Below are 26,855 nucleotides of genomic sequence, written 5' to 3'. Positions count from 1 at the left end.
TTTTTTTGTAACTGCGATAGTTTTTAATAAAAATTAGTGAAACTTGGCATGTTATATGGTAACACTAACACATGCACAGAACTAAAAATTCTAAGCTAACCTGTGCAATAAGAAACAAACTTGCTGTTGGAATTTGAAACGATTTTTATTGTTTGTTCCTGTGCAAACTTACTTGGAATTTAAGAAACAAGCGAATTCCGACTGTTGCAATATTTTTGATATAATGAAGGGTATGATTATAGAAAGTTGGAAGGTTCTACTTATAGACACTGGCGATAGGAACTGACCAATCAAATGAGCCATGTTCTGCTAGCAACCAATCAGAAACCAGAATTGCTCCATAAAATTATTGAATCTTTCAGCATTCCCACACACAATTGTTTTTTGTGTCCAACATGAGAAGAATTTTGCTCTCCGTCTGCAGACTTTTGCAATCCAACACTTGTTTGGATTGACTACTCAACGAAAAACTATATTCTTCGTTTTTGTTTTGATTTTTAAAATTCAAAACTTCTGATTTGACGACTGTCATTTTGTTTGGAACAAGATCTTTTCTTTTCTTCTGAAACCAAAAATGGCTTTCAATTCCAAACTAACCAACCAGAGAAAGAGGGTAGCAATTGAAGCCATTTACTTTTTTGCATTCATAGGAATCACTTTGTGATCCGGTGGCCAAAACTGCTTGTCATTCATGACTGGTACTGAGTGAACAAGGCAAGCATAGCGTGAAGTTTATTTAGGGTGTGAATGTTTATTAACGATTCTTTCCTTATTTATTTATCTATTTATTTTCTAGCCGGTGGCGCCCGGCATTTCTCGGTCATAAAATGCGCTTAAATATATTTTAATTCATGCAGATTTCGTATTTATTATAATAGAGTCAATTCTCTATTGAATACTATATTATTCATAACATATAGTTGTGATTTCAAAAGTAAAAAAAAAAATGATTTGGGTGTCATCTGCTGGAATAGAATAGAAGTATGAAAAATATGATATATTTATACATGCATATTTGATTAAACAGTTCGTCTTTTTCCCCAATTTTGTTGGGAATCTTTTTTATTCACTAAGTGGTCTTTCTTGTTTTGACTGGTAGGTTATATAGTATGGCGCCCTGTGGTTATTGTTCAGCCATATTCTCTCTCTAGCGCTTTCCATTGGTACTTCCGATCATCTTCAGGAGTCGTTATTGTTGCTCTTCTTTATCGAGGCTTGGGTGTATTTATAGTTAATTTTATTTTATTTTATATTGGTTATATGTATAGCTTAGCTAAGTTCAAAATGGCGTAATGTAAGCAAATCAAGTAATTGCAGCTTCTCTTCTAATTTTCGGATTTTTTAATCATGCCCAAACGCATTTTTATTTCCTTTTCGTTGATTGATAGTTGCTATTTTTTCTGATGAGTTAAGGGCAAAATAGATTCATTGATTGATATAATAATCAAGTGAATGATTTTGTGTTACGAAACAGATATTGTCAAGAAGTGTAAATGTCAACTGAATTAAAGGAATAAATTGTAAGATGGTCAACATTATGAAATTTGGATATAGACTTTTGGTGTATATATATATATATATATATATATATATATATATATATATTAGTTAGTTAGTTAGTAAGCTGTCAAACAGTACATAATCAAACAATGCATAGCTGGTGTTGGTATCCACTGGACTGATTGGGTTAGCAATGAACCTCGATCCCCTAAAGTCTAACTCTTCCTAACCATGGTAAGGACAGTGTGAATGTGGAAGTGTAAGAGCTACCTGGCTAACAGGACTCTTGTAAAAATTTGGGAAGAGATAAAAACAGGAACTGTCATTATCTGGTCATTTCTGTCACTGCGTCTGGCAAACAAGGATATGTCAGGTATGGGAGTACAAGTCCATGAAATGTGGATAACAACGTTGCTTCTGTGCATCTGTAAGCAATATTTTTTTGTGTGCTCTGGACCAAACCTTCCCCAATTTTTGTATGCAACAACTAGACTTTACAGTTCTGGGTGTTGGGAGTAAAATCTTGAAATCTTGCAGGTATAATGAATAGCTATCTAATTAAGGTGGTGTCCAGTTTAAAATTGTTCCTAGGTGGATAAGATATTATTTGAATGAAATTGAATTGAGATACATTTCTTTTTTCCTTGTTAAAATAGAGAAAGGATTTTTTACAGAACACAAATGTGAGTGACAATCTTCTCGGGTTCTGTTCAGATGTTCAAATGTTCGATTCACTCGATAACGACAATCAACAGCAAGTTGAAGAGATGAGCTGGCCATCTTGTCTGAATGACGGACGCCCAATGGTCGCGGACAGTATCTGAATGATTGTTGATCAATATCAAGTGCCCACTTGGACAATCGGCAACGAGATGGCACAATTTGCTGTGAGGAAATCTGGGACAGAATTAGATGCGGCGATCCATTCGTTATAATCGGCCCTGAACAGCAATGACAGACTGAATAAAGAGTAATAAAGTATTATCTTCATTGATAAAATTAATGTCATTCATTAAAACTGACAAAGTGGATAACTACGATCTACAGACAAAATCTGCTGCATTCATTCATCAATAAAATCATTATATTACGTTCAACATGTTTTCCACGCTGACATGTGTTGGACAGGTTTAAGAAATTGACTTCCGAACTAGCCTATCTCTAGCCAGGTCTTTATTTATCCCTTTTCTTTCCAATTCATTCTAATGACTTTATACATTATTTCCCTTTGCCTCTGCCCCCAACAACAGACCCTGCTACTTCAACTGTTCTGCATTTACTAATTCAAGCAATCTCCTCTTTCTCCTCCACCTTATCAACATATACTGCTACTTTTGAGATGAGCATTACATATATTAATTTATTTTTATTTCGGACTATTAGTCTCATCTTTATTAGTTGTTGTTTTTTCATCTTTTATTGGTTTGTTTATTCATAACGTTTCGGCCAACTATTCCTCTGGCCTTCGTCAGGTGGTAACCGTGACGGATAGGAACTTCGAATCTCCTAACTGCATTCTCAGCCATCACTGCCATCCATAGTTGTTGGCCAATTAACCTCTGGCACGTTTTGGGTGGGATTGAAACCGCTATCTTCAGACAATGTTCATCTGGAACTGTAGAGATTCAACATTTCTATCAACTGCACCACGGGCCCCGAACAACTAATAAAGATGAGACTAGTAGTCCGAAATAAAAATAAATTAATATATATAATGCTCATCTCAAAAAAATGAATTCCAATTAAGGAATAATATATATATAGTGCTCCTATTAGGTTGTCGGGAAAATAATGGCCATTTCAGGAAGTCTGTTTAGAAATTGGATTTTATCATAGGATTTTTATTATATTTCAGGTAAACATCAACATGATTATTGATTTATATGTGCTCTTTAATAATTTCTTACTTTTTTCTTTCCGAAAACGTTTTATGAGCGAATGAGCCCATAATTTGGAATATGAGAAAAGAAGACTTACGATTACTTTTCCTGCATGAGTTTAAGCTTGATAACAATGCTTCTCAAACAACTGCAAATATCAATAGGGCATGGGGAGAAGGCATCACAAGTGATAGAACAGTACGAAGGTGGTTTCAGAAATTTCGTAGTGGTGATGAGAGCCTTAAAGATGAAGAAGATAGAGGACGGCCATCTAATCTTGACAATGAAAATTTGAGAGCCATTGTTGAGCAAAACCCACGGCAAAGTGTCAGGGAAATGTTTCGGGAACTTGGTATCAGCAGTTCAACAGTGTCGAACCATCTGAAGCAAATTGGCAAGGTGAAAAAGCTCGACAAATGGGTCCCACATGAGCTCAATGAAAATCAACAAGCTCGATGTTTTGAAGTGTGTTCGATGCTCTTTTTGCAAAACATTAATGATCCATTTCTTGACCGAATAGTCACCTGTGACGAAAAGTGGATCCTTTATGATAATCGGAAACGATCAGGTATATGGCTTGATTGTGATGAACCATCCAAACATTTTCCAAAGCCAAAGTTTCACCAACAGAAGATTATGCTGACTGTTTGGTGGTGTGCAATTGGTGTTATTCATTACAGCTTTCTGGATGTTAATCAGAGCATCACGGCAGAGGTTTACTGCAATCAACTCGAAGAAATGCATCATCATTTACAAAAATTGAGATCTGCATTAGTGAATAGGCGTGGTCCAATCCTGCTCCACGATAATGCGCGGCCTCATGTTGCGAGAATGACACTGCAGAAACTCACAGACTTGGAATACGAAACTTTACCACATCCTCCTTATTCTCCAGATCTTTCACCCACGGACTACCATTTTTTCAAGCATTTAGCCGCTTTTTTAAGCAACAAAACTTTCAGATCTAATGCAGAGGTCGAATCTTTTTTCAAAGATTTCTTAGCATCTAAGCCAAAGAATTTTTATCAACGAGGCATAAATGATCTAGTTGATAGATGGCAAAAATGCATAGCTGTTCAAGGATCATACTTTGACTAATTTCAATGTCTAGTGTCACCTATTTGATTAATAAATCCTTTTTCTCTAAAATTGGCCATTATTTTCCAGACAACCTAATATTATTACATGTTGGCAAGTGTTCGACGGCTTTCAGAAATTGACTTCCAAACCAACCTATCTCTGTCCAGATCTTTATTGATCCCTCTTTCTCTCAAGTATATTGCTATCACTATCTCTGTTTTCCTCGGTCTTCTCCTAACAACTGACCCTGCTATCTCAACTGTTCCACATTTACTAATTCAATCATTATCATATTTCGCTTAACGTCTGTTTTGCATACTGGCTTGTGTTGGGCAGCTTTAAACCTCCAGAAGATTAAAACTGGTTATCATTCAGCACTTTTATTCTTGCACCATGGGTCCTTGTGAGTCATTAGTGCAGACGATACTAAGAATACAATTACGAATTATTATAACACTACTACTCGAATATGGCTGACAGAACAAAAGCTAGCTACTCTCGTGGATAAAATAAAAAGCTCTGTTTGAAATTGTCGAGTTCAACACGACAAACCCGACAAGCAGCGAAGTCCTACATACAGTTGAGATCCCTAGATGTAAGAAAGCCTTTTACTTCCCCAGAACTGCAGGACTTTGGAATTCTATTCCGGTTTCTTGCCTCCCCAACTGTAATGTCATCCAGAAGTTCAAGTGTAATGTGAACAAACATCTTGCTGCTAAACTCCCTACATAGTACCCCTGCAACTTAGGTCCCTGATAGTAGCCCCCTACATCAAAGTGGCAACGTGCTTTGTTTGGGGTGAAAATGTAAAAAAAACAAAAACAAAAAAAGAAAAAAAAAAAACAAGATACGCCTAAAGAAGGTCGGAGGTTACATCATCTGAAAGTTTGTGAAAAAAACATTGAGAAGATGAGAGCAGTAGTCTGAAGAATACAACTAAAACAACTTACGAATCCTTATCTAAAAAAATTCTGAAACGTTTATGAATAATTTTAGCCTATTTACTTTTTGTCCGTCCGTTCTTATTTACTTTTTAACCCGACTTTCATCTACCTACTTTTTTTTTCTGTTGCAATATTTTTTATATTATGGGGGATATGATTAAAGAAAATTGGAAGGTTCTACTTATAGACACTGGCGATAGGAACTGACCAATCAAATGGAGCCACATTCTGCTAGCAACCAATCAGAAACCAGAATTGTTCCATAAATATATAAGACTACTTGGATTCCCGGCGTTGCCCGGTCGTACAATACACTTAAACATGATAATTTATTTTTTACTTTATTTATTGATTATTGTGTATTATGAGGAATTATTTGTCCGGTGAACTAATTCGCAAAAAAAAAAAAAAAAATAAAAAAATAAATAAATAAAATAAAATAAAATAAATAATAATGATAATGTAGTTTATCAACTTCTGTCTGTATTTGTTTACAAAATCATGTCAGCTGATATTTGGGCTTGACGATGAATGCCCTGGAAAAGTCACTTCTGATTAATGTTTAGTTTTAAAATATGCAAACAAAGAAATGATTTGCGGCGATTTTAAATGGTACCTCTTCTTTTATCGTGAATTGAATTCATTAATAAGAAAAAAATTCAAATAAAATGGTGAGGTACACCCGAGTTTGAACATGGGATCATTCGAATGCTCTACCACTGAGCTATGTTTCTAGATGTCAACAAATCTGGGTTTTTTCTAAGAAAAAATTATTTGTTGAGATTTTATTATCTCCCTTGCTGATGCAACCTAAAATATTCTCCTGCAAGAAATCTTTTTATATACAAGAAAAAAAACTAGTTTTAGGATCAGATTTTTTCGATTTTCAATACTTATCGGACGAATTTCTATATAAAACATATCTAAGAACACTACCAGATATATAAATTACCTCTGTGGGAAATTTGAAAACGATAGGCTCAGCCGTTTCGGAACCTATAAGAAACTTGCGCGCACACACACACATACACACATACACACAAAAAGTGACTTTTATATGATAATAAAGATATTTGAGAATTCCTGCACATAATTTTTGATTCCCACAAGAGAAAGATGTTTGCTCTTTGCCTGCAAAATTTTAAAGTTTAAGGCTTATACAGATTAGCTATCCACCGAAAACTCTTTTTCATTTCCAGGACTTATACAGATTAGCTACCCATCGGAAACTCTTCTGAAATTAAACATGGCATTCAATTCAAAAGTTTCATTTTACTTCAGTCAAATTTCTCAGAAATCAAGGCGTTCTCTGCCTGGAACTAACACTTGATATCTATATGAGATACATAGATATTTGAACGTTTCATTAAAGTTATTCCTTTTACCTCTAAACATTGAGTTAGTAAAATAGTTAAGCACATAATTTTCCTGTTCCGGAGTAACCATTTAAATGTGTTATATCTTTTTTATGGCCTCTTGGTTTTACTGAATTCCAAGACAAGAATTCATCTAGTCTGGATGAGTATCCAGCTGTTACTTAAGGTAACATCACTTGGAGAATGTGCATCATCTTCTATCTTCTATATATATAAAAGCGAAAATGTATGTTTGTTTGTATGTATGTATGTATGTATGTATGTAAGTATGTATGTATGTATGCATGTATGTGTGTTTGTGTGTCCGCTAAAAATTTTCGACAGACAGAACAAAAATTCACAAACTCGATATCGTATTGAAGCTCCATCCTTCGCCCAAAAAATATCGAAAAATTGGCCAAAAACGTTAATTTTTTCACACAGAAATCGACAATTTTCTACAGGGGGGGTCAACAAAAACCGTCCTCTCATGATGACGACCGGTTCTACGCATGCGTCAGATGATGTCATGACCTGATTTACTTTAAATAGTTGAAGAACTGACTAAATTTCATGTACGTCGTGTTAGCTCAGTTGATTAGCGCGTTGGTTCATTATCTAAACGTTTTGGGTTCGAATCGTGGTGTGAGATTTTTTTTTTTCGATTTTTTAAATTTAAATATTGAACCAGTGTTATTTAAGCCATTTTTCCCATAACGTTCGCTTTTCTGTTTTTTTTTTTTGTTTTTACTTCGCTTATTATTAGGTTTTCATTAACACCCCCACCCCCCGACTACACACCCAAAACACCCGTGTACCCACCGATTTTTTAAATTTTAATATCGAAACAGGCTTATTTAAGCCATTTTTCACGTGTTTTTTTGGAGGGTTCTAACGTTCGTTTTTCTGTTTTATTTTTTATTTTTTCGATTTTACATTTAACATCATTCGTTTGCCTTATGTTAGTTATTTTTGTGTTTTTTTTTCGATGTTTTGATTACCCCCCCCCCTCCCGGGTATCCCCCGCTTCGTTTTTGTTTTCTTTTTTTACTTCGCTTATTCTTAGGTTTTCATTAACAACCACACACACCTACAAACACTCTGGCAACGCCGGGTACCCCCCTTGTTTTCTTTTTTGTTTTTGTTTTTCAGATTTTTACATTTAACATCATTCGTTTGCCTTACATTAGTTTTTTTATTTTTTGTTTTGATTACTCCCCCACCCACCGACCCACACACACCGACCGGGTACCCCCCTCCCCCGCTTTATTTTTCAGATAAGTTTTAACGTTCGTTTTTCTGTTTTCTTTTTTACTTCGCTTATTCTTAGGTTTTCATTAACACTCCCCACCCCCGCCCAAGCACACACACCTTAAAACACCCGGGCATCGCCGGGTACCCCCGATAGTCTATAATATAAATCTCACCTGTCTGTTTAAATGTATTTATGTATGTATGTTTGTATGTCTGCCTAAAACTTTCGACAGAGGCGATAGATTTTCATGAGATTGGTATCGTTTTGAAGCTTAACTCTTCAGACGACAAATATTGAAAAACTGGCTAAAAACATTAATTCCTTCACCCTCAACTGGGCACTTTTCTACAAGGAGGGGTTACTTTTTCCCCCGATATTTTTTAAAGTCATCCCCTCTTTTCGATTGACTAGCCTTAATTTAAACCTTCACCACTTTCGGTTTGGCGATGGACGCAACGACAAAGACGTCACTTTTTTTGTTCATTCTTTTCCTCCTTCACGGTATGGGTTCAAGCCTGCCTGCCTGCCTACTACCATTTTTTTTTTTTGCTCAACACCCGGGCAACGCTGGCCACCCAAGCTAGTTCCTCCTAAAAACCAGTGTATGTTAGCCATACAAAAGAGATATTATTTGGGCTGAAAATACTATGTGATTTTGAATATTTAGTCAGAGTTTACTTGTATGGAAAAGTATCCTCGTGCCAGGTCATCCTGACCCCCCCCCCCGTACAGAGAGGCCTTAGACACTCGAGGATAGTGTCTAGTAGGCATTCAAATTTAATTCTCTTTGTGTGTCTTCACAAACCTAATCAAAATACTTGTCCACTCGAGATTGAGAAATGGTCGAATTTTTCAGAAATAATTTCATCGTATTATTTTGATACATCGGACTACTGTTCTCATCTTGAGTGTGATTTTTACAACGTTTCCGTCGATATAATCTCCGACCTTCTTCAGGTGTATCTTGTCGAACTTGGGAATGTTTCTGTCGAACTCGGGAATTTGGATGGAATTTCGAGCGGAACTCTTCCGCAAGGACCCGTGGCGCAGTGGTTAGAGTACTGGGAAAAATCAATTGTAAAAGTGATATTCTCCTGAAGGTTGAAGGTTCAATCCTCAGTGTGGGCGACCGTAATCTACATTCACGAATTACTTAGAACCTCTATCCAGTCATGGCTGATGGAACAAGAGCATGCTACCCCCGTGAAGTAAATAAAGGGTTCTGCTCGAAATTCAGTCCAAATTCCCGAGTTTGCCAGAAACATTCCCAAGTTCGATAAGATACAGCTGAAGAAGGTCGGAGGTTATATCGACCGAAACGTTGTGAAAATCACACAGAAGATGAAAACAGTAGTCCGATGAATCAAAATAATACGAATAACCAAACCTCATCTCCAAAATTCAGAAACTTAATTTTATTGTGTATTAAAAAGAGCGAAAAACTTCATTTCAATCAGCCAATACACCGTTTTTTTTTTCAAAAACTTTTAATTATTTATCCACTAACTTAAATCTGCTACTGTCAGTCTGCTGTTGATTTTCTGCTTGTGTGGTAATAAAACGTCATGAATGCAATTGTGATGTTAGGCCGTATAAGGGATTAACTTTAGTCAAAATCAGACTTCTTTTTTTAATCAGATTTTTTTCGATTATGGACATCCGATGCATATCTGAGACATTTCGATATAAAATCTAAGAACACTTCCAGACACATCATGTACATTTGTGTGAAACTTTTTTTAAAAAGCAGCTCAGCCGTTTCAGTGTCCATAGGAAGCAAACACACACACACACACACACACACACACACACACACACACACACACACACACACACACACACACACACACACACAAAGTGCCTTTTATATATAAGTAAACATTATTTGCATTATCTGAACTATTCTTATAACGGCTGTTTTCACAATATGCCAGTAAATATAACATCTAGAACAATTTCGAAGCATTCAAACGTAACTGTAACATATTTCTCAACAAGAGTTCAAAAACTAAGGCAACCCTTAGAGCATTGCTGAAGCATTTCTTTAGCTTGGCGTAAAGAGTGGTGATAGTGTGTGTTGAGGAGTTGGATGTATACCGGGACAGATTTGTGAGCTGACATGATGATTAATAAGAAATGGTTATCGAAGCCGATAAATGCCGATTATAAATCACAATTTTTAACCTTCGTTTATTATCTCTCATCGATAAAAAAAAACAAAAAACAAACAAACAAAATGCTTGATATATCAATATGCATAGTGCGTAAGGCATTTGAGAAGATACTTTTCTTTTCTTTTTTTTTTACTACTGCAGGAATATTATTGGACTTTCCCCCTGAATAAGTAATTTGAAAAACATACTGACGCAAAATAAAATATATTCCTGCTAATAGAAGAGAGAAAGTTTTTTTTTTTTAAAAGGCTAGTATAAATCAAATATAACACAAATCTGATATACAGGTTGCCCATAAAATCCGTGTGCAGCTTAAAAATGTATAACTGTATTTGTATTTGAAATAATCTGTAAAAAAATAGATTAGAAAGTAGAAAACTATTTTTTAAAGGTTTTATCCACATTTAAGTTTTCGCATATCCTCCATCAGCAATACAAAGAGTAACGCGATTTTGCAAGTCACAGAAACCATTTTCCAACTGATTTACAGTAATTCCTGAAATCATATTGGTTATTGTTATGTTTGACGTTCATCTTCATCGCCAACTGTTATGTTTGCAGGTTGAACCAAATAACGTATAAGGCGATACAAATGAAAACTCAACAAACAAAGGTAGATCAATAAGAAGTGTATTAGAAAAAGTATATTTACAGTATATTTGCATAAAGGTTGTCAAGTAAGAGAGTCTTGGCTGGAGAACATATCCGCTCTCGGCTTGGCCTTCGGTGGCTTCTGGTTAACACACCCTCAGACTAACCGAGTCTTGCTATTTATGTGTAATATTATCCACATATGTAAATGAGTGGGTGCCACCACAACAGTTATTTTACCTATTATATCTTCTAATGAACTAGGTTTGGTTGCATACACAATTGTTTTCACATGCCACCATTAAAAAAAATCTCATTAATCAAAGGAGATAAAAGTTTACATTTTTCTGCCATGGATCAAATTGATTCAGAAAAAAGGCTTTTTCTTTTACTTATCTAAAAATTATTGCAAATTTTGTGCTGCAAAAATTCAATAACAATATTTAAAACTAATTACATGAAACATAATATCATGTTTACAGATTATTTCTATCGCCAATGCAATGAAACTTATACATTTTTAACGCGTACACGTACTTAATGGATACCCTGTATTAGATTGGGATTTAGGTCATTAGTGTCCTAGTTTTAGAGTCCCGGGCACAAATGTCCTGGTCTTCAGTGTCGTAGGTTTTTAGTGTACCGTTTCATTAGTGTACCGTTTCATTTGTGTACCGTTTCATTAGTGTACCGTTTCATTTGTGTACCGTTTCATTAGTGTACCGTTTCATTAGTGTACCGTTTCATTTGTGTACCGTTTCATTTGTGTACCGTTTCATTAGTGTACCGTTTCATTTGTGTACCGTTTCATTTCTGTACCGGTAATGTATGTTTTGTTGATATTTTGACCTTACCTCAGGACAGAACAGTGACATAAAAATGAAATAAGAAGTTCACACCAATCACCATTGTTTTGCTAAAAGTAAAATATATGAGAGGAAACTTAGTCCGATTTATTGCAACGAAAATTTATAATATATCGCCGTCAAAAAAGTGCATGCAAATACAATTTAATATGATTCTAAACCAAACTTTCAACCAATAAAGTTTATATCTTCATCAAAATAAAAATATACATGCGAATATAGGTGGTGTTTATATTATGCCACCCCCACCATTTTGCTAACCCTTTAAAATACTCCAAAGAAATTGAAATTTAAGGAATATTTATTAATTGATGTCTAATACCCATTATTCAAATTTTATAAATATCGGAAGTGTCTGAATTTTCACGAACAACATTTACCCCTTTTCACCATCTTTGCAGATTTTTAAAAATCTCCTTTGCTGAAAGCTGAATTAAATATATCTCAACCTAACACTATTTCCGCCTATTAGCTGAGTTCTAAAATTCACAACAATCGGTCAATTAATTTAGAAATAAATCCCGTACATATTAAACTATAAATACATGAACAAAGCTTCTTTCTTAGAACTGCACGCCTGTGGAACTCTGTTCCGTCTGCTTGCTTCCCACCTGACTACAACTTGGATGTCTTCAAGTCCAACGTTAACAAATTCCTAATGAACCGCCCCCTTAAGATAAACACTTCATCAAATCTCCACACTAACGTAATGTACTTGCAATAACCCTTATCCCTGAGTGGCTTCCGGGCCTTGATAAGTGGTGATCACTGTGTAAAAAAAAATACATAATACTTAGACGTTTTAGTCTGTTATAAATATGTAAACGTTTTAACCGTCGACTTAGAATGGGTGCTTTATGACAAATTGATGGTTGAATATTGTGTTCATTTTTGCATTACATACTAATCCCTATTAATTCCTAACTGTACATCGAACGCATACCATAATACTTAGTTCAAGCAGATCGGTTCAGTAGTTTCTCAGAAAAAAGTGGAAATTGAATACTAATCCCTATTAATCCCTATTCGTGCATTAAATGGATACCATAATACTTAGTTCGTTGCACCTTATAATAAAATTCCATACACAATTTCAGTCAGATCGGTCCAGTAGTTTCTGAGAAAACTTCAGAAGTAAATGTGATATCATGATGACTAATCGCTTATTAATCCTTAAGAGATAACATAATACTTAGTTTGTTGCACCTTATAACAAAGGTCTATATAAAATCTCAGCCAGGTCGACTCAGTAGTAGGGGACGAGGGAAAGAATGGAAAAAGAAAAGAAAAGAGAGAAAGAAATAGAGATATGTGAGGAAACGTTCATTTTTCTTCGTCATCCTACGACTTTCTCTCACTTGCGTATTTTTGATTTCCTTTCTTTTTTGTCACCACCCATTAAATTTTTCACGCGACCCATTAAATTTTTCACGGGACCCATTAATTTTTTTACGCAACCCATTAAATTTTTCACACAACCCACTAAAGGGTCAAGACACACAGTTTGAAAAACGCTGTTCTAGACTGAAGCAATTTTAATTTTTTTCTCAATCCAGAGTTCCCCTTTTTTTTTGGAAAGCTGGATATTCTCCATATTTAAAATCGACCTTATGTCTAACACTGCCCTCGTGAGGAGGCGGGTAAACAGGGACATATAATGAGAAGAGGCGGGAGAAATATATCGGTAGCCAAGAGTGATATGTCGGTTAATTATAAATAACGGACAATTAGAACAGAATTTTTTACGAACCATAATTACACATATTCTTAAACCATATTAATTAGAGTCTTTAGATGAATTTATTTCGGTTTAAAGGGAGAATAACGTTATCACAAAGTTCCCTTTAACGCTTTCTAGATCTATCTATCTATCTATCTATCTATCTATCTATCTATCTATCTATCTATATACAACGGAAACTGAGGGTGCATCTCTCTCCAGTGGGTTTGCCTTTTGGTCAAGATCAAAGTGTAGTATCTGTTCCGGCAGATACTGCAAGCTATGACTAGCAAAGACCAGATGTGGGGGCAACCCCACATGCCTGACCTTTAACCAGCTCCCATTTCCCACCTCTCGGGAGCTGGTCCCCTTTTTCCCTTCCCCCTCCCTTCACTCCTCACATTAAAAATTGGCCTTGTGCCTAATTTGCTCGGTGGGGGAGCAAATAAATACCATCTGTTCCGGCAGATACTGCACTTAAGATAATTTGTACCAGTCAATGGAGGGGAAACCCTCTATACTGGGACAATTATTATTTTTGGTAACCAGAGTGACCCCTTTTAGGGGAGCTGGTTTTTACCTCACATTAAAAACGGCCTTGTGCCTAATTTGCTCAGTGGGGGAGCAAATAAATACCATCTCTCTCCAGTGGGTTTAAATACGCCCTCAGATACGAACCTGGAAATCATGACGTATATATCATATATACTACGTTGACAAAAAAGTTCTTGCGGTTTTTAACTTTTCAATTCGTTTTTAATGTGGAGAAAGTCCAACTTCCCGAAAAGGGAAATTTGGAGTTTCGTCGGCGTCTATCCACTGAGTTGAGCGTTGCCGGCTGTTGTAAAGAACCCACTTTTCATAACAAATCACAACCCAGTCACGAAACGGGTCGTTCTTGTTGCGTAAAAGAAAAATGACACTTCATAACGGCGTTTCTTTTGTTTGTCGTTCAATTCGTGAGGTACCCATTTATCAAGTTCTTTTTTTGTCTTTCCAATCTATCTCAAGTGGTTTGAAATCGTTTAATTCAGAAGCAAGTTCTCGAACAGTTGAACGTGGATTTGCTTCGACTAATGCTCTTAATTGATCGTTGTCAACATCCGATGGCCGACCACTACGTTCATTATCTTCAGGACTCTCGTCGCTGCCACGAAATTTCTTAAACCACCATTGTGCCAGTAGCGGTTCCTGGGACAGACGATTCGTTGATATCGCGAGCTGTTTCAGCAGCTTTTCGGCCTAGCCTGAACTAAAATAAGAAAATTGTTGGAATTTGCTTTTTTCCATTTTTTATTCAACTTCTGAAAAGACATAATTGTTTGGAAACGATTGTAATTTAAACGATTAGATCGAGCGAAAAATGTTCTTCAAAATATATACAGTAAAGGTATAATATCATAAGGAAAACTTATTTAAAAATATATAATTTGGAATCAAAATTAAACATTCCGCAAGAACTTTTTTGTCAACCTAATATCATACAGACATGTACATACCTCACTACACTGCGGCACGAGATTGCTTCGATTTGCAGTAGTTACTAAGATCTCCCGAGACAAAAAAGCAAACAAACATTAGGTTTAAAACTGAAGATTACGTGATCTAATTTTAAATCTATCTATTATATATATTTATGAAAGTGAACATGTCTGTGTGTGTCTGTGTACATTTTCTACACAATAACTCCGTTAATTTTCAGTCTACAGACTAGAAATTTGATATACAGAGTACTGAGATTTGGGAAAACCCTTGTAATCAATTTTCGGCCAGAAATTTGGCAGTTAAAGGGCCAAAGTTCAACGATTTAACCTTTGAGAACTCTACCAAACTCCTCCGACAATTTTCGGTCTAAACACTTGAAATTTTAGATATAGGTTCCTTGGACATGGATCTAACTTAATAACGTGATTTGAGCCCCAAAAATAAATGTTAAGGGGTCATAATAAGGGTCAAAATTAAAAAAATGACCGCTTTTTTTTTTTGCTCAACATACACCTCCAAACACCCGGGCAACGCCGGGCTGAAATGCTAGTATATCTATAAAAGTGAACGTGTCTGTGTGTCTGTGTGTCTGTCTTTCTGTGTACATTTCCTACACAATAACTCTGTCAATTTTCAGTCTACAGACTCGAAATTTGATATACAGGGTACTGAGATTTGGGAAAATCTTTGTAATCGGGTTTTGGCCAGAAATTTGGCTGTTAATGGGTCAAAGTTCAACAACTTGACCTTTTAGAACTCTGCCAAACTCCCCCGACAATTTTTTGGGTCTCAACACTTAAATTTTTAGATATAGGTTCCTTGGACATGGATCTAACTTAATAACGTGATTTGAGCCCAAAACAATACATGTTAAGGGGTAATAATTGGGGTCAAAGTTTAAAAAATGTTTTACCTCTGCGGTCTCTATCAAATTACTCAGACAATTTCTGGTCTAAACATTTGAAATTTTACATAAAGGGTATTCAGAGATAGAGCAAGCTTTTTAATCGGTTTGGGTCGAAAATTTGAGCTACCAATATATAGATGTATGTATGTTTGTATGTCTGCCTAAAACTTTCGACAGAGGCGACAGATTTTTACACGATCAGTATCGTTTTTAAGCTCGACCTTTCAGTCGACAAATATCGAAAAATTGGCTAACAACATTAATACCTTCACCTTCAACTGGGCACTTTTCTACGGGGGGGGGTCGCTTTTTTCGCCAATATTTTCGAAAGTCATCCTCTCCTTTCGATTGTCTAGCCTTAATTAAAACCTACGTCACTTCCGGTTTGGCGATCGTCGTAACAGCGTAAACGTCAGGTTTTTTTTCCGCTCTTTTCCTCCTTCACGGTACGGGTTCGAGCCTGCCTTCCTACTACCACTTTTTTTTTTTTTTGCTCATCATTCACATCTAAACACCCGGGCAACAACGGGCTGAAATGCTAGTATATATAAAAAAAACCGTTTCTGTTTTCAACTCCAGGGTTAATAAAATGATCTATTTTTAGAATTTATTTAATGTTTTCCAAGGTGGGGGAGAGGAGATCTTAAAGTGTCAGTTGATACTCGGTGTGAGTTGCTGATCATAGAAATTTAAAAAAAAAAAAAAAGAAGAAGAAGCCTACTAAGGGGTTCTGGGCTTGTAAGAAGTGTACACAGAGGTTCTCATAGATTTCAAAAAAGACTGGGTGTGCTTTGAAGGGTTTAAAGACGATAAATTTATTGCATTTCTTCAGTTAATATCACCTTCTCTACTTCTTAGCGATTTTTATCCTCGGTTCCCCAAATCAACAGAGATTAGACCATTTCTGTAATGATCCAGTTGCTGTTGATTTTGCGGTGGGAGTTTAGTTTTGTGCAGTTCTAGGAGGTCCACCTTCCCATGCCTTGCCATCTCTCTTTGAGAAGGGGTTAGTTTATTGCTAATTGCCAAAAGAGCCCTCACCGGATAATGCCGACGGAACTGCCCTGACACTTTTTGCAGGGCACACTGCCCCACCCCCGGGGATACTGACTTCTCAATCCCACTCTCAGATCCTGGTATCTAAGTTTTTTGCAGTGAGAGAGAACTAAAAATCTATTCCTTCCTTTCACCTTATTTATTCCATGGGCATCGTTTAACCACACTCCAAAATATGAATGTAACAATAAAGAAATAACAACAAAAAAACAACAAAAAAAAAGAAAGAAAGAAAAGAAACGAAGGCTGTTGTTGTAGGCTGGGCACAAAAGTAACTTCAATTTGGGGCAACGCCGGATCTTTCCACTAATAATCAATAAAGCACTATAATTTGTGAGAGAAAAGTGTTCAGTCCACTACTATTGACACTGTGTATAAAGATATATAGAAAAAAAAGGCGTTTTTATCATTCAGCCTGTGTGTTGCATGCGGCCAATTGCAAACAGACACACTTGCAGACCATTAGATCAATTTCGTGTGTAATTCTCATATAATAATAACAACACAATACAGTTAAGAGATCCAGTGTTTAAAACATATGCGTTTTACGTGCTTGACTTAGAGTATATGCAGTTCCATATTTACAATTATTAAAAATATATATTAATTGTATGTTTCTAAGTTTAAGTAACATAATAAGTCATTATCTATTATATTAAAAAAAAAAAAAAATAAATAAAAATCTGCGTGATATACGTACCCGTGCCAGAAGAAAATATCGGATACAAAAAATCATATAAATTGATCACATATTTTCATTTTTACTTAAGAAATTCAGACAGCGGCGATATCATAACGCCATCTTGAAAACAGGCCGAAAATAAGGGAGAGAACCTAAAATAAGTTACACTTGACAGATTTTAGAAAGCCGTTCTTAACATGGGAATGTTGTAATAAGACTCAAATTCGTTTAAAAATGATTTTTTTTTCTCTAAAAATAAAACTACTTGATTAATTTACGCGATGTTTTGAATACGATATGTTCTTTCCGCCACGTATGCATGCATCGTACAGATGTATTTATTTATTCTATTTTTTTATATAGAAGATATTCTGGACAAACGTCCCCAAAATATTCTGTATTACTTAGTGTTGGGATCGTTAATTGGAATCGTGAATTGGAAAAATCAGAACTTTTGGAAGTATCGATATCGGAATCGGATAAATTTGTGCCCATTTTCCGATACAAAAAAAAAAAAAACAAAAAAAAAACGATTATTTTAATTGGCTTTTTAAAAAGAATTGTTTATAGCAAAGTGTTCTCCTATTGGTAGTAATGATAAAATAATAAACATTTATTGATTTTAAACTACCAGTAAAAGTAAAATCTTTAAATCATTCTTCACAAGTGGATTTTTACGCTTGGTAAAATATCTGCACATTTAGCATATATTTTTCCGGTAATCGTGAAAAATAACAACTTTATAGTAAAATATTTCGAGATTTACAAAGAATCAGAATCTGAAACAATATTGGAATCGTCGCATCATTAGTATTAACTTTTATTAAGCAAGTTTAATTAGTTATGTATGGCCCACATAAAAACCCAAATGAACTATAGAGATGTGAGACCACGAGATGGAGTTTCATTCTATATTAATAAACAAACTTTATTTGTCATTTTCGTTAGTAGCGTTAGTAGAAAAGAGACACGGGTTAGTTGGTCGAAGTGTTCTTGTGTAAAGATAGAATTAATATATTGCCGGCTTATTGAGGAGAGAACAGCTCTGTCCACACGTGTTTATAGCTAGTAGTCGCCGGGGCAAAGGAAGCCGATTACAGGAAAAAGAAAAGGCAAAGTCTTCAGTGTGTTTGCGTGTTGTCGTGGGTGAGTGTGAGTGTGAGTTGTATCGACGAGAGTAGTCCTGTAGAATGATAATGTTCGTGTGGGTACAGCACGTGGAAATAAATGGCAGGTAGAAGAGAGTAATAGCTAGCTTGTTGAACTCGTGTTCTGCTTGGGTCCGAAGCCTCAGGCGAAGTCTGCTTCCAGGCAGGGTTAGGATAAAAAAAAAAGGGTTGAGAGTTTCAGAGTACGCCTTTTATATACTCTGTCACGTGATAGAGAGATGGCTTATGATTGGACAAGCCAGGGCGAAAATGGATTTCAAATCTCGAGTTGTGAGAAGTAGCTCCTGCCTGTGTTTGTAGCGAGTGTCGGTTGCTACAGAACCCATATGGACCTTGAGTAAACGTAAATTTTTTCATGCCTCATGTAAAATACAGACAGTTTTTGGTGCTTTTGTTTGTTCCTCTCTGTTTCAATAAGCATCACCTCCTCTCTCTTCTTTTATTTATCTTTCTTTCCTTTCCTTTTCTCTGGATTTCTCTGGGTTAGAGGCTTTTCGGATAATCAGAATCGAGGACATATGCACAGAAAAGTTAAACAAAAACAAACAACAAACAAAAAAAAAACGGCGTAGATGGAACAGTTGAAAAATGGAAAGATGGACACACGTGGACTGAAGACGTAAGACGTTCTCCAAGTTTCTTCCGCGTACAAAGGACTCAAAATGCTGACTCTTTTAATATATATCGAGTCAAACATTAACTTTGCCTTAAATGAGGTCCAAAAACGTTCACAATTTATTTATATACTGTAAATATTTATTTTTGTTGCAGATATAAAAAAATGATAATGATAGTGAATTCATATCTTGGAATTCGTTTTTTTTTTCCACAATGTTTTATCACAGTTAAACACTCCAATAAAATGAAGATTTTACAAGTGGTCGCCCCTAAAACGACCTCCATAGGTTGACATACTTTGATACACTCTTACTAAACACTCAGTATTATAAGAGGTGAATCAAGATCAAGTGGAGTAATCTTGGGAATGAAGTGGCGCCCTCCCCTACACATTGATTGAGCCTTTGAGTCACCCTCTACTATAGTCGAACACTAGCTTAGCTTGATGTAGGCTGCAGGCAGTATTTTTTTCTCTTTCTCTATCCCAAATAAACAGGTTGACATGCTTTGAAGAAAAATAATGAATACCACAAAAAATCAATGGGATTAACTGTTTCGAGTTATGAACGCCGTAATCTCCATCTATTCATAAATCAGCATCCAATTTAAAGCGAATCAGATTCACATCTCTTCATCATCACCTCATCGTACAGGTGAATGTCTAATGCCGATTACGTGCCATACCACTGATCTCCATTTTGACGCCGCCAGGAAGTAGAAAACGACAGGGTGGGAAGAAGGAATAAATAAAGAGAGAGAGAGTGGGGAGGTGACTGCAGGTAGATAGGGATAAAGAAGTGAGAGGGGGACAGGGAGAGAGAGGGTGTAGGAAGAAGACAGAGGTGGAAGGAAGGATATATATATATATATATATATATATATATATATATATATATATATATATATGAGAGAGAGAGAGAGGTGGTAGGGGGTAAATAGATAGAGAGGTGGGAGGGGGCGATAAAGAGAAAGGGTGAGGGAAAATAAATAAAATAATTTTAGCAATCTCTCTTCGTCTTGTCACGTATTTCCGTCAATCTCAGGATTTTTATGAACATCGCATTTTTATTTTATTTAAAAAAATACGCTTGACTCAGTCATTGGTTTTTTTTTTGTTATTTTAGATTTCATTGATTTTTTTTATTTTAGTCATAAAAAATAATTTTAATTGGAGCCTAGTTCTACGTCAGTCCTATAAATATTACTCGTTTGTCATAATTTAAAAAATAACTAATATAAAAGAATTTGAATCGTTTCACAGTCAAACATCGGTTGGAAGACGCCATCACACCGATATCAACCAACTTAGACAACTCCACAGGACGTGCCGATAGCGGTTGTGTCATATGGATGGTCGGAGGGAATGTTTCAGCTACAACCACTCTAAAGAATTTCCCTTTCTCCTTCCGTGTGCCTTCCATGGACAAAGTTTCTTATCAAGAACTTCCCATCTATGGAATACAATACAGCGAGGCTGCTTCCCAGCTCACTACAACATTGTCACTTTCAAGTCCAATGCCTAAATAATCAAATTTTGACCATTTTACCCATCGATTTGGATACTCTCAAGATTTTGTGCATTATCAACTGTCAATCTCATTAACCCTTATCCTCGAATGGCATTTTGGCCTTGAGAAGCGTTGATAGATTAGTAAAAAAGAAAAAAGAATACTAATATAAAAGAATTTGATATTTTATGCAACAAAATATCGGCTGTAAGAGCTCATCATATCTACATTAACCAACTTATAAACGACACCGGATATCATCTGGAGGCCCTTCCGACAACGATATCTGAGAGGTCGTTACAGAAGCCTATCTTAACAAGGACTGCAAGACAAACACCTATAAAATTCTGTAACAAAACGTACGTCAAGCGATAGGAAAACAAGGCCGTTCTATAAATTACAAACAATATATTTATTTGAGTGACCGACACTGTTGGGTGTAGGTTGCCGAAAGTTACGGCAGTCAGGGCGAAGAAAGAGATAGCGGAAAAGTAGCACGTCTTCAGTAAAAATAGCATTGCTCGATGGTCCAGTAAACAAAAGGCAGGAAAAAAGACGTTTTTTTTTTCCTCATTGGTGTCAAGAAGTTTTCTGACAGCGGTCTGCATTACCCAAACATGTTAGAAGTAGTTTGTTGAAGGTTGATCGAAATTAGAACATCCTGGAAGCTGATTGGTTATCGTGTGACCAAATCACCTTCTAGAGGGTTCCCTCCGCATGAATAAAGAGATACAAATGTCCATGCTCACTACGTCATTTGAAGGAACGAGTCGGAAGAATCTGAGAATAATTCTTGACGTAATCGATTCATTGAACATAGAAGAAAAACTTTACAAAAATATTCAATCAATTTAATACTCTCCCTTATTCGTCTCCATCAGTTTGTCGAGTTTCTTTTTTAAGTTCTTCGGAGTTGTCTCTCCCTTGTTTCTGTCATTTTCTCTCCGATCGTCTTGATCCATTTTGACATTTGCCAACTAAAACGAGCCTAAACGTTCTAAATATCCCTCGCACTTTATCTGATTATTGCATACTCAAAGACAAACCACAATGTCTAAGAACAGCAACATCAAATACAAAACATTAACTGAAAGTGATATCTTGATCATGAAGGTAAGTCCTGGTTTTTATCTTTATGTTTATTTTTAACTTGCATTTTTAACCGCATTGTTCGAGATTGGATAGAGAACTCTACATCCTTTAATGTCCGATCCATAATATAATGTTACCTTTTTCTTCTTTATTTTATGTTATTTATTTTACCTGCTGATATATTCAATTTTTAGAGTAGGGCCCAATGATATATGCAGCAATAATTGCGTGAATTATCCCCTCTATACTATTATATAAAAAGAACTGTATGTGTGTGTGTGTGTGTGTGTGTGTGTGTGTGTGTGTGTGTGTGTTCCCTATGGACTTCGAAACGGCTGGGCTGATTTTTATGAAATTTCACACAAATGTACTTTATGTATCTGGCAGTGTTGTTAGATAGGTTTGGAATCAGAATGTTTTCGCTAAATATCGACAATCGATAATCTAAATAATCCAATAAAAGCAGGAACAGACGGTTTTGGCCAAAGTTAACATTTTATACAGCCTAACATCACAAATGCATTTGAGAAAGTTCATTACCACACAAAAGCAGAAAGGCCAGACATATAAAGTCAACATTAGGTTCTTTGATATGACAGGCTGCGTTTAGAATGAATGTTTCTGTTTAAAGCACAATCGAAACATGATGCTTGACTTTTGTATTTTAAACTTTAATTCAAGCCATATAAGAATAATTTTATAAAATCAACAATAGGTTCTATACAGTGCAATATAAACTATTATGTATTGTAGACGAAGTCAATGTGGAGAGGCATATGAAGCTTTCTGACGGTGCCCCATGATGCGTCCCCAACTAGAGCAGACAATGAATTGATTTGATTGAAATATAGACGATTTGACCGATTTTGGTGACAATAAAAATATAGGAGTGTCAAACATTCGTTGATCATCATTCAATCCTGGACAACTTTGGATCTCCCTGCTAGTTTATTATAGTTATGCATTCTAGACAGAAGATCTCGTTTTGCCTGGGGTTGAATGAAAGACCCAATGTTCTTTAACACCAGTAGTCACATTTGGATCTAATTAAAGATCTATAATGTTTGAGTAGAGTTTTTTTGTTTGTGTCCCAAATTTTTATGAGCTAGTACTTTTGGATTCTTGGAAATGGTTGGATTGGATTCTTTTGTTACATTTGGTTTTTAAGTTTTTGATATGGGGGAATGAATGCTAGATTATTATCGAATATTATACCTAAGAATTTATGTTGGTTGACTGTGGAAATTTCAGAGTTATCTAATTTTAATATAGGGTCTTGGTGTAATTTTCGGTGCTGGCAAAAATGATTACATTTCGTTTTGGTTTGGGAAATTCTGAAAAAATTTTCAGTAGACCATTTGTTTATTTGGTTAATGCAAAGTTGTAGATGTCTTTTTATTGTGTTTATATGTTTGAAATTGTAACAAATCAGAAACTCATCCTTGTAGAGTGACCAGATGATTCCAGATGGGATATTTTTAACAATATTGTTGATCTTTATGCTGAAAAGAGTTACTGAAAGAACGCTTCCTTGTGGAATTCCGGTTTCTTGATTATTGATGTTTGATAAGGTGTGTCCTTCTCGCACCTGTCAATTCCTATTATTTATGAAATCGTTTAAGAGTTTGTATTTCTTGTTTTGATCGGACTATTGTTCTCATTTTGAATACTATTTGTGCAAAATTTTGGCAGGTGTCGCCTTCGGCCTTCATCAGGCATGTTAGTCGCCATCTTGTAAAAAAAAGGGAAAAAAGTTACTGGCTCCGTAAATGGTTTCATATTCTTGGAGTTGTTTTTGTTTGTTTTTTTCGTCATGGTTACGTATGTAAAAAAGTTTGGTTGACAAGGAGAGGTAACTTTAATAAAGTTTGACTGCATAATCCCATCCAACAATCAGCCCCCATCTAAAAAAATGTAGAACTCGTTTATGAGTATAAGTAATTTGGCTGTTAGTCCTTGTTCTTACAAGTCCTTCATGATTCTGTATTTCCAGGTTGTGTCGTAGGTTTTCTCCAAGTTAAAGAACACTGCAGATGCATATTCCTTTTGGAATGTTTCCAGTCCTACAAAATGTTATAAGGAGCTTTTTTTGTTTCTAAAGCCTGATTCGAATTCAGTGATGAGGTTGTTAGTTTCCAGGTGCCATATGAGTCTTTTATTGATCAGTTCTGGTTTTTCTTTTTTTTTTTTTTTTTTTGATAGAATTCACTCTATTTTGAATGTAGACACCTTGGGTATTGGCTTGCCTTCAATTGTTTCTGTTAATATGAATTAAAGGAAAGGTTAGGTTTTGGTTTTCTGTTTCTGAGTCTGAGCACATGATGATGGAGACTTCGGAATGGTTTCGTTTATGTTTTTTTGTATAACATTTATTGTGTATAACTCTTTTTCATCTCTCCTGCTTCTCACCCGCCTTGAAGCCCCATGTGGGGAATGTTGGGAGAGGTGGACCCATTAGCCCGAACACAACAGGGATACCTGAGGAATATACTCGTCTCGTTTGTGAATTCAAGCATCTGCATTTCGTCAATATTTTCTAAAAGCTCCATTTTTAATAAAAATTTTGGTTTCTCAGCCAACAAGTTTCTTATCGAACAAGTTGATTGATCTTTCAGTCATTACTAAATCAGTCCAGTGCTAGACATGACCAACCGATTGATTCAATCAGGCCTGTCCAACCACCCATCTAAGGGCCAAAGTGGTTTGTTGCAGTTCATGTTTTTATAGCACCTTGAATATGATCTGCTCAAGGACCAAAATCATTACGGGTCACTGCCCACGGTCAACAGATGGCTGCATTGAGGGACTTTTACTCCTTGCTGCTCTGTTGAGCAAGATTTGACACCAATTAGCTAGTTTTTTCATTTTTTTACCTTTTAATTTGATCATATTAAATAAATTTGGTTTTTATATAGTCTTTTTATATAGCCATAATTAAATTCTGTACCCCTTCCCAATATATATCTTATATATCTATAATATAAATCTGAATGTGTGTGTGTGTGTGTCTGGTCACGAATAGGCTCCTATATGGTTGACTATTTTTAAAAACTGATTACATATAATGATAGAAGATGTATCGAGACACAGAAATGGGTATGTTTGATCCTGCAAAACGGTGGTTCATTAAAATTGTAGGGTCTGTGTTCACGCCTGGCCCACAAAGTATTGAAATAAAAAATTTAAAATTAAAAAAGAACGTTTACAAGTTTTTTTTGATATAGATGTACATAAGAATACTTTGATAAGTATCTTTTAACTTAAATAGGGATAGTATAATAAAATTGTGTGGTCTGTGTTTGCGCCTGGCCTCCATAGAATGGAAATAAGCACACACTTTAATAAAGACTTTTAATATCTATCTGCGTAAGTATACTTTGATAATAATGCTTCAGTTTGAAGAAATATGGTATAATAAAATTATGGAGTGTTCGTTCGCGCCTGACCTCCATAGAATGGAAATATGTCACAAAGTTTAACAAGGTTTTTTAATATAGATCCACAGAATATTGTGATAAGTGTTTCAGTGTGAACAGGTATGGTATAATAAATTATGGGGTTTATCTTTTTTACTTTCATCATATTTTGCTTTGGTTTTGATACCCCCAAATTCGAAGCTATCTCTTTACAACCCTTCCTTTTCATAACCTATCATACTTTAATAAATCAGAGTCCATTTTCTGTAGGCTATTTATGAACCCAGTCAACGACAGGTACTTTTGCTAGTATATATATATATATATATATATATATATATATATATATATATATATATATATATATATGGGGAAATATGTTTATTCAATTATATTTCAACTTTTATTTATACCAATCCTTTAATTTATGACTCTCGATGTAACTACAGAGCATATAACAAAGAAAAGACTATATTCCAAATGTCTATATTTCAAATTTCAAGATGTTGACCATCTTACCATTTATTCCTTTAAGTACGGTGACATGCACAATTCTTGACAGCACCTGTTTCGTAGCGCAGAATCATTCATGTAATTCTTATGTCAATTCTTGAATTTATTCCGCCCTTAACTCATCAGAAGAAAAAACACACACATATATATATGTCAGCATCATAATAATGATTTAAAAAATATAATTCCAGTTGATAAATTCTTGAATTCTTCAAGATGTACATTTCATAAAATAATGAATAAGTTATATTAATTAGAACTTTAACATATTGGTAAGGCACAATTCAATATATTCAAAACATTATTTCAAACTGAAAATATTCAACTTGTCCTTTATGTTTCCAAGATTCAACTTTATTCAATATAAAAATTACATTTTATTAAAATTTCCGATAAACAAAGAATGTATTAAAATATTTTTTTATCAAATATCTAAATGAATAAATTGGATCCATTTCAGCCAGATTTGAATTGATGATGATGACAATGATGATGGTCATCTTTTTGTACTGCCTCAATTTGGGCTATGATGGTTCGCTCCAATTCAGGAATTGTCTGAGGATTTTGAGAGCCATTAACTTGGAGATAATTCCACAAATAAAAATCTGGGGGCTTATGTACCGGTGAGTGTGATGCCCATTCAGGATTACATCTTCTATTGTTGCTGCTGTTGATGTCTCTCTTATTACTAAAATCTGTATTAATTTACTTGTCCGTATGTCCAGTGTCACAAAAAAAACATCATCATTACAAACATTAATTAATGAGAAATGAATTACCTTCCTATATCGACTATATCGCTCTTTATCAGCTTTTTTCCCCCACATAGGAGTCACCACTTATCAAGGCCCAGAGACCACTCGAGGATAATGGATAAAGAGAGTATAGTAGTCAATGGGACAATATCATAGGAATCGTTAGCAGTGGGAATTTGGTAAATTGGATTACTTAAGGGGAACAGCATATCAAGAACTTGTTTACATTGGACTTGAACACGATCATATCGTAACCGGCTGGAAAGCAGGTAAACGGAAGACAGTTCCA

General features: G+C 35.3%; 2 protein-coding genes across 3 annotated transcripts in view; one reads left to right on the top strand and one right to left on the bottom strand.

Moving 5' to 3' along the window:
• LOC145246825 (cilia- and flagella-associated protein 300-like) overlaps positions 1–26,855 on the bottom strand; it is a 488,667-nt gene that overhangs the window by 70,969 nt on the left and 390,843 nt on the right. The window lies entirely within an intron of this gene.
• Positions 20,535–26,855, top strand: part of LOC145246827 (uncharacterized) — a 161,937-nt gene continuing 155,616 nt past the window's right edge. Inside the window, exon 1 of the mRNA XM_080108663.1 lies at positions 20,535–21,903. Coding sequence (XP_079964789.1) covers positions 21,841–21,903 — 63 coding nt within the window. The 5' untranslated portion in view covers positions 20,535–21,840. The remainder of the gene's footprint in view (positions 21,904–26,855) is intronic.

This window comes from Euprymna scolopes, chromosome 24 (genome assembly GCF_053919585.1).
Source record: "Euprymna scolopes isolate OS-2025 chromosome 24, ASM5391958v1, whole genome shotgun sequence".
NCBI classification, from domain to species: domain Eukaryota; kingdom Metazoa; phylum Mollusca; class Cephalopoda; order Sepiida; family Sepiolidae; genus Euprymna; species Euprymna scolopes.
This window is presented reverse-complemented; position numbering and strand designations above follow the sequence as displayed.